The sequence below is a fragment of the Poecilia mexicana genome, unplaced genomic scaffold, assembly GCF_051168715.1.
Source record: "Poecilia mexicana isolate PSO_F unplaced genomic scaffold, ASM5116871v1 scaffold_10, whole genome shotgun sequence".
Lineage (NCBI taxonomy): Eukaryota > Metazoa > Chordata > Actinopteri > Cyprinodontiformes > Poeciliidae > Poecilia > Poecilia mexicana.
The window spans coordinates 23,019,293-23,028,373 of record NW_028263379.1 but is presented as its reverse complement, the minus strand read 5'-3'; the positions used below and the strand labels follow the sequence as shown (position 1 = coordinate 23,028,373).

The 9,081-nt window shown below is 40.2% G+C and overlaps 1 protein-coding gene across 2 annotated transcripts; it reads right to left on the bottom strand.

The window, feature by feature from the left end:
* Nucleotides 1–89: 89 nt before the first annotated feature.
* On the bottom strand, nucleotides 90–7,721 carry znf711 (ZFX family zinc finger ZNF711). 2 transcript variants are annotated; one of them, XM_088009675.1, is made up of 8 exons: nucleotides 7,528–7,721; nucleotides 6,430–6,507; nucleotides 6,159–6,257; nucleotides 4,715–5,578; nucleotides 4,476–4,622; nucleotides 4,160–4,381; nucleotides 3,195–3,329; nucleotides 90–3,057 (listed from the first exon to the last, which is right to left on the bottom strand). In XM_088009675.1, exons 3-8 carry the CDS (start codon nucleotides 6,235–6,237, stop codon nucleotides 1,877–1,879), a joined length of 2,628 nt encoding a protein of 875 aa, XP_087865801.1. In that variant the 5' UTR covers nucleotides 6,238–6,257; nucleotides 6,430–6,507; nucleotides 7,528–7,721; the 3' UTR covers nucleotides 90–1,876. The 2 variants fall into 2 exon arrangements, with proteins under 2 accessions (XP_087865801.1, XP_087865800.1); XM_088009674.1 differs by having other exon boundaries at nucleotides 238–3,057; nucleotides 3,195–3,350.
* Between the last annotated feature and the right edge of the window lie 1,360 nt (nucleotides 7,722–9,081).

Below are 9,081 nucleotides of genomic sequence, written 5' to 3'. Positions count from 1 at the left end.
TTGCATATGTAGTTAGTTTGAAAAATTTTCCCCAAGACCTTGTAGAAATTGTATCATATGGACTAAAATATGACACTTGCAAGTGAAAATTATGGATACATGACAGCCACAGTTTTTATTGAAAGTGCCAGCTAACGATACTAGGAAGTATGAATTCAGTTTGAAGTGTAGTTTTTAAATCCCAATCAATTAATACAATTTTTAGTTTTAAATTTTTTGAGAAACAACACGAATAAGTTAAAAAGATAGCAGTTTATTTAGTTTTTTGTCCCCACTAGTAGTTTATCCACAATCAGACTCAAAGAAAAAAAAAAATATAGACTAAGATCCACAAAATGTGGGGATTTTTTTAATGTATACCACAATTAATTTCATGAACAGCATATGTGCATACTTTAAAGACTAATGCCAATATAATGACCATTGACTTCAAGGTAATAATCCTACACTTGAGTTTGGGTTGAGTTATTTAGGACTGTAGGACTAGTGTGTGGGAAAACTTGTTAGTGAGCACAAATAAAACACAAAACCCAATCACTTATCCATAGAACAGAACAAATGGGTTCACCCATGTTTTTCAATGACAATTTTTTTTTAAAGTAATGGATCGTGCCCAAGTGTTAAGAAGTAACACTGAAGTCTTCTCCTTCACCTGAAGAATGTGTTTTTTTCCCTACAGATATATCTTTATATACACAGATATATCTTTTGATAATTAACTCCCATACATGTAATTAAAATACAAAAAAAAAAATATTAAAGTGCTTTCTACTGACTTGAACTCTGAGAGAATGGCATTGATACAGCATGTGTGAGAGTTAAGAATCGTTTGTTTTCTGATTAGCTGTGTTCATCAGTGCTTAAGGGATAAAAAACAGATGTAAGGCATGACTGCAATCAGACGGTTAGCAAAGAGAGCACATCTGTGTCGCGTGTGCAACTTACGACGGCAGTCGGATACAGTACAACCACTCCAGGAGTTACTAAATGTGAAGCCTGCCATCTGTTATGCTCATTTGAGATTAATAATGGTAATAAGAACAATAATAACAATAACAACACACTTGTAAATTATCAGGATTATCTTTGCAGACAGAATGCTGAATTTCTGTGTGGGAAATGTGCAGATTAGAAGAACAATTGAGAACACCAGCTCCTTTTTTTTTTTCTTGCTAAACAAACTGGCCCAGAATATTTGCCGATGTTCCTGATTAACATGTTTGACGAAACATAATTGATACTGTTGATACAAGATTATTTTAACGGAACATCAAGTGTTCAAGTTTGAGAGGAAACTCCAAGATGAGGAAAGTTGCGATATTAAATAATAAAAAAAGCTTTATGCGTGCCACTGACTGAAAACCCAGTTAGATATGGATGGCCCTGATTCTTTAAGATCACGTAACACCGAGCAGAAATGTCAGGGTCGAAGCTGCTATTAGGGATCCTAGCTTGTACTGTGGAGGCAAACTTTTCCTGCCTCATCTGGAACAACTAGCATGACGATCACAAAGCACTAACAGAGTCATCATCTTGCAGCATTTCAGCTGAGTGGGTATAAAAAATATAGACATTTGAAACCCTGAATATATGTTCATATGCGATTTTCTGCAACAAAAGACAATTTACAGCCATCCCACTTAGATTATACACCGTCCTTTTTCAGACTTCACTCAATATAAAATGTTTTTGTGTGTTCCCCCTGCAGAGCCGAGGTTTAAATCCGACACAACACAAAACAGCAATTACTATATCAACTGCCTGTATCAGCCAGTTCTCTGTTAATACACTAAAATTACCTGTGGATGAGAGACACAGATTGACTTGAGAAAGGAGTGCGTGTGTGTGTGTGCGTGTGTGTGTCAATGTGACGACATTACATCAACATGTCTTTGTGATGCCTGGCTATGTGCTGGCTCTTTTCTGAAGGCCTCCTAAAGCCCTTGGTGCAGTAGTCGCAGCGATGGGGGTAGTCCTTGGTGTGAATTGAAATGACGTGGCGTTTGAAGCCAGAAGCGTCCGTACTGTTGTACTCACAATACTGGCACTGATAAACCTTCCTACCACTGTGTGTCTTCATGTGCTTCTTCAGCTCTGCTGGCTGACGAAAACCTCGCCGGCAGCGCTTGCACTTAAAGGGCAGATCCTTTGTGTGCAAGGACAAGATATGGCGACTCAGGGTGAACGTGTCGGGAGCGTTAAAGTTGCAGTGCCGACACTGATGCACCTTGTTGCCTTTGTGCGTCTCGGCGTGCTTCTTCAGCTCCGATGGCCGGTGAAAGCCTTTCTCACACACGTCACACTGGTGGGGGAAGTCCTTGGTGTGAACAGAAATAATGTGTCGTTTAAGGTCACTGGAGTTGGTGCTCTTGTGCTCACAGTGTGGACATTGGTGGGTCTTGTGGCCTTGCACCATCTCTATGTGGCGTTGGAGTTCCCGTGCATCAGCGTAGGCCTGGGGACAGTGGCTGCACTTAAAGGGCAGGTCTGCACCATGCTTGCTCTTGATGTGAGTCTTAAGGTTGGACTGGTCTGCGCATCGAAACTCGCAATGCGGGCATTGGTAGGGTTTTTCCCCCGTATGGGTCCGCATGTGTTTCTTAAGCTCTGATGGGTGACGGAAGCCTTTGGCGCACTCGACACACACATGTGCAAAGTTCTTACTGTGGACCGCTAGCAGGTGGCGGTTCAGTAGCCCCTGCTCAGCCGTCTCATAGTCGCAGTACTTGCAATGATGAAGTTTGGGCTCTCTGTCCTTGACGATGAGCTTGTCAGAGCCCAGGGGACTGGACTCGTGATAGCGTCTTGTGTACTCGGTATACTCTGGAGATCGCTCAGTGTTGTGGCTCAGAAGCTTGTGACTCTCCAAGTGATTGTGGAAACTGACCTTCTTGTTGGTGGTAAAGTCACAGTCAGTACACTGGTATTTCTTCTTCAACAGATGGTCTGGGTGGTTTTTCATATGGCATTTGAGAAATCCCCGTGAGCGAAACTTCTTTCCGCAGATGTGGCAAGGGTAGACGGTCAGAGGCATCCCATCTGGTCCGATGATGACGGCTGGAAAAGAAGTTTGGGAAAACAGCAGGGAGTTATTGTGATGATTCTTCAGAGAAGAGGTTTTGAGAGGCAGGGAGAACAAACTAATTGTTAACACTGAAATCAAAACAGCTTGGCCATCGTTTTGTTTTTCGTACCAGTCTGACATTGACGCGTCTCTCCTTTCTTGTTCTTCTTAGGTTTGGGTTTGATTGCACGGTTTGTACCCAGTCCCTCTCTGATTTGTAAGAAAGGCGTAGCAACTCCATTCTTCACCTGATCAATGGTATCACCTGCACAGAGGTTGTAAACTTCTACAATCAATATTTGGGAAAGAAATGGGAAAAAATTATTTTACATAGGAACGAACTGCTAAAGGTTAAAATTGCAAGAATTCTTTCAGAAAGCATCAAAATGAGAGAGGTGATGCTTTGTTGATCCAAAAAAAAAAAAACTCAGCTGATGACAAGAATCACATGATTTTCAGCTTAACCAGTCAATCAAAAACTGAGAAATTTAATTTTCTTCTTATCACTCCCACATGGTACTAACACCAATGTTCTTAGCTGTAAATAATATAGCTGAGTGAAAAAGATTCAAATGTATTTTCGAGAAAGATGATAACAGGAAGGCTGAAGGGAGTATTGAAATCTTGCTGTTATATCGGAGTAAGTTTCAACCTCTCTCTGTTATAAAATTTGACTGATCTAAAAAGTTGGCAACATTTTGGAAATCTCAGGTTTAAGACAAGAATCTGTTTTCTAAACGGATACATACAGAAATGGATGCTTTAGTAATGGTGGCTGTGCTAACCATTAATACAACATGCTACACTACATCTCTAGCACAGCTGTGTGATGTCCCCTGTGCTCCTAATATAAAAAAGATTTATGAATGTTTGAGTCAGGAAAACTGGAAAGAATATTTTCCATGGTATTCCCATAGATTATTTTGTTTTTCTTAAGAAATCTTGAGTTGCCTCATATTATCGGCAGGTCAAAACCCAGAGCCTGGAAATCAGTGAACAAACTGAAATCAGTGCATATCTGTAAAAGGCACCTGTGGCCCCTCTCAGATTTACAAACCATGTGCTCTTAAATTAGGAAACAAAAAGAAAATGTACCAATTTCATCACTATCATCGTCATCATCATCACTCTCCTCATCGTCGTCGTCATCATCATCATCGTCATCATCCTCTGCCTCGTCCTCTTCTTCCTTTATGGTGTTCTTGACTGCCATGTAGACCATCTTGTCACGGCCAACACCCAATCTCCCAGATGATGCGGCCTCCAGGTCTGGATGGCCGTTCTGATAGTCATCTTCTGTTATTACTTCTGTTCCACCTGGAAATTTAAGGATAATTGTTATCATAAATTCAGGATTTCATTCTTTGCTTTATAACATGCTGTGCTGCAAAGGGCTTTAACGGTGACTTGCCTAAATCATCATCTGCTTCTGCTTTAAAAATGTAGACTTTTATGACCTCGGAGTCTTCCTCTTCTTTGATTTCCTTGTCTTCCATGACTTCTGTGCTGATCTCCAGAGGTGTGTCTCCTATGTCTAACTTCTCTCCAACCTCATCAACTTCAATGACACAAAAATGAGCAATTATGACAAAATAAATGCAAACGTGGGATTTTGTTTCAATTGTGTACATTTATGACAAACGATCTTACGGGAGATCATGAGGTAATCTTCAGAGCTACTTCTTGCATCATCTTCCTCATCGGTCTGCAGAGGAACCTCCTCTGTCGGCAGCTGTTGATGGATTATGGTCTCTGTGTTGGCTTCTGCCACCATCAGCCCTTCTGACACCAGCTGGTGATCCAGTGTGTTTCCCTGGTGGTCAGACAGTAGCTCTGCCACAAAGACCTGGTCTTGCATATCATCATGGTGGTGATGGTTAGAGTCCTGGATGAGGTCTGCCGTAAGAACATGGTGGTGATGGGCGTCCAACGCCTCCTCTATAGCAACCTCTGTCCCCAGTATGTTCTCAGGCATGATCACACTGTGTCCTGGGGGGACCATGTCTTCACTCGTCAGTTCATGAGCCTCTACAGCCTGAGCCTGCAGACTTTCCACGTCCACTTCCAGTCCTTCGACACCCTCAGCTTCCAAACCGTGTACTTCCACTTCTTCTTCGAGGCCTTCGACAACATGAGCTTCCAGGGCCTCAACGTCCACCTCGGCCTCCAGGCCCTCAACCACTTGCGCCTCAAGACCTTCCACTTCAACCTCACCTTCCAGGTCCTCAACAACCTGAGCTTCCAACTCCACCACATGTGTCTGCAGGCCTTCAACAACTTCTGCTTCCAAGCCCTCCACATCTGCATGCAAGCCTTCCACCACTTCAGTCTCCAGTCCTTCAACCACTTCGGTTTCCAGGCCTTGAACAACTTGAGTTTCCAGACCTTCTACCTCCAATTCATGCTCGAGGAGGATGCCTTCATCCGTCATCACGTCTGACAGAAGCATGCCCTCGGGTACCGACACCACAATGTGCTCTCCATCGATGTGAGCTAACCCTCCCATGCCTGCAACTGCAAGAAACAGAAAAACTAGTTTAAAAATAGTAATAAAAACCAAAAACTTATTTGCTTGTTTGCTTACAGAAAAAAATATAATTCTACAATGAGACTGAAAATAGCCAATACTCACTGCTCAGACCAAAGACTGTCTTACAGTTACTTCACAGCATTTTAAAAAATAACAACCCTCAAATGAAAAACTTTCTGAGCAGTTTAGGAAAAATGCTGTAATGGGTATTTTTAAACTGTCTCCATTACTTCATTCCATTTCATGTAAACCTCATTCTGAAATATAGACTACCTATTTTCTGTCCAGTTATGAATTTGAAGACACAAAACACTAAATACATAGAAGTATCATCAGATTATTTGAGATAATTGTAAAAAGCGGGGAGTAGGAAATCAACCTTCAAAGACTCATATGCTATTGAAATCAAATTTAAGTGTTCAAAATGCAATTTTAGTAAATAATGTGATGCTAGATTGATGTCATTGTTTATTTTTATTTTTTATGTCTTTCAACAATTATTTACTACAAGTTGAAGTTACACATCATTAGGTCAAGCTCAATTCGACCTTCCTAACCACCCACCAAAATCTTGCATGATCATAGCATGGGGCATCTTCAGCTCCTGGGTGTGTAGCTCCAATACTCCTCCTCCTTGATCCATGTCTTCACTTCGTAAAAAAACTGAAACATTTTATTATACACATTGAAAATTATTTGCTTTGTTCCAATTGCTTTGCTTTGTTCACTTTTTTCAGAAATGTAAAAAGCCGAGATAATGTTTTAGGACATGTTGATTACTAAAACAAAAGTGAAAGGTGGGACAGTGTAACCACGCTCAGTCCTAAATACATACCTTCACATTTAGTAACAACACCTTTACATTAAAACCGACTGGACAGCTGCAGCTCCTTGTTCCATGAAGACAGTCACACTGAGAAAGAAGAAAAACAACATAACATTTCAAGGCATATTATTTCAGACTGCTATGTGATCATGTAAACATATCTTGAGTATGTTTGTGTTTTTGATGTTAACTTAATCAGCTTTAAACGAAAGAAACAAAGTACCTATAAAAAAGACAGTCTTGTAAATTTGGAGTGGGGGGGAGAGTTGTTTTTATTTAACATTAGCTCCATCTATTGTTTATCAAGAATACTACATGCAGAAACAATCTGCACTTGTTTAGTTATACACCTGGACCTGGTTGGGCTTGATGGGCAGAGCCCTGCACAAAGGACAGTCCCTCTCATTTTGCAAGGGGCAGGCTGATAGGCAGCTGCTCCGAAGGCTTTTGGAACATGTTGTGTTATTATTTTGCACGACATACAATGTCTACGCTGATTTGTAATAAGATTAATTTATACTGTCTGAGGTAATGGTTTGTGCATTTCAAGGATATACATGTAAATACACCCTTCCGGGATAAAGACGATCATTGGGCTGTCACACTACTCGTTTTAGAAAACATCTTAGATCTCGAGTCAACACAAAAATACAAATGCTCAGACTTTATGGCCACCAATGAAAGCACCGCAGTTATGCGATGCATAACAAGGGGGCTACCGCCCTCCACCCACTCAAGCTAGCTAGCTAGCAAGCTAAGGGAAAGTCTTCAAGCGCCATTTTGTTTTAGCACAAAGCTAACTTACTGGATTACTAAGCCCGACTAAAACATGCTTTTGCACACCACTACGCTTTATTATAAAATAAGATAATAAAAGATTAGAAACGAGAGCAACAAATTCATATGTCATATGTTATTTATAAACAACATTTCGCTCGTATATTCGCGCAGACGGTCGTCCGTTCGGCTACCTAGCTTGCTAAGCTAGGAGGAGCAGCTTGTGCCGCATTATCTTCCATGTTGTTTCTCGAAGGAGGCCCGCTACGTTTGACTGGGCCTTTGCGTCCTATTCCCCGTGCCTCTGCGGTCGATTTGAAATATTTTTACCTGATAGCTTCGTCTCCTGTCCCTATCGGTGTGTCTCCCCTTTGACGAATTTGTCTGTTATTGTTTTGGTTTATTTTTGACGGTAAGCTAAGTGCGGCCTGCAGTTTTTGGATTCCCGGCCACTCTTTGCTAGGCCTCGGCCAATCAGCTTGCTCCCTGACAAGCAGAGGGAGGGCGGGGGGCAGACAATGCGTGGCCTCGTTTACCGCTGATCCCTTACTATTTGCGTCATGCATAAGAGAGCAGTTGCATTAAAACAATCCTTGGCGTAATCGAAACTTTTTAATTAAACTTGTATCGAGAATTGAATATATAAACAATAAATCTGACTTTTGTAAGAAAATAAAGTTCATGCTTCCACAATCTGCGCTCAGACTTTGTAAGCACAGACGAGGCCTGTAGGCCATTTTTGTCACAAGGGGTGGGTAGCGTAGCACTCTCGTTGGAGAGCTGATCATGCAGCCTCACTCCATGTCTTTAGCCTAGTGCGGCATTACTTTTAAGAACATTAATAAAATCACTTGTGAATCAAAAATTCACAAGTTATTCTGAAACCAATGACGCCGGTCAGTTTTAAATTGACAACTTCCAGTTGATTAAAGGGAAACTTTGCACGTATTCCAACAAATGTGTGTCACCTTGCATTATCCAAATACATTTTACCCATTCTACCCATTGTTAGATGACACACTGAACTTAACAACAAATTATTTCTGTAAGGTAGAAACACAAGAACTTCACATATTGGTTTGGGCAGAGCCTGTCAAAGACTATATAGATCCCTAGGCAGAATTTGATTGGGGGGCCCTTCCTCCTACCACAAGGCACCACAACTCAAGTAATATTCCTTTCATATTATTTTTTTATCAATATTTTTTCATAGAAGACTAGACGCTACATTAGCTTAGTTGCCCTATTATAAATTATACTTTAGGATTTTTAGTGCTTGGTAAAACAACGCTATTAAATTAAAATTTTTTTAATTTTACAAATTAAAAAAATAAATAAATTTACATGAATTGCTGTTAATGCAATATTAGAAGCTCACTTTAGAAATAGTATTGTGATCATTGAATCAATTATCATATATATATATATATATATATATATATATATATATATATTCACACACACAACATTAAATAATGTTAGACTACACTTCTTGTTACATGTTAGTTGTGATTAGTAAACAATACCCATATAATTAAATTACTGATAGTTACTGATGTCAGTTTCTCATATTCTTCAGGAAGATTGATTTTTTTGTCCCAGAGATATTGATTCTTTGTTGCATAATGCACAACCTGAGGAAGTTTCAACTTAAGCACAAGTGAGTCTTCCAATTGAATAATTGAAACATGCTGCCAAATTACTTGCATAGTGAATGACAAACAGTAAAAGCAGTTTACTGCAGTGGCCAACCTAAAGCCCTGATCCATTCCTACCATAAACGTGTAAGCAGAGCTGAAAAAGTGAGTGGAAACAAGAAAACCTAACCTAACTTAAGCTTAGAGACCTAAGTTTGAAGCTTAAGTCTCTAAGCTTCAAACTCGT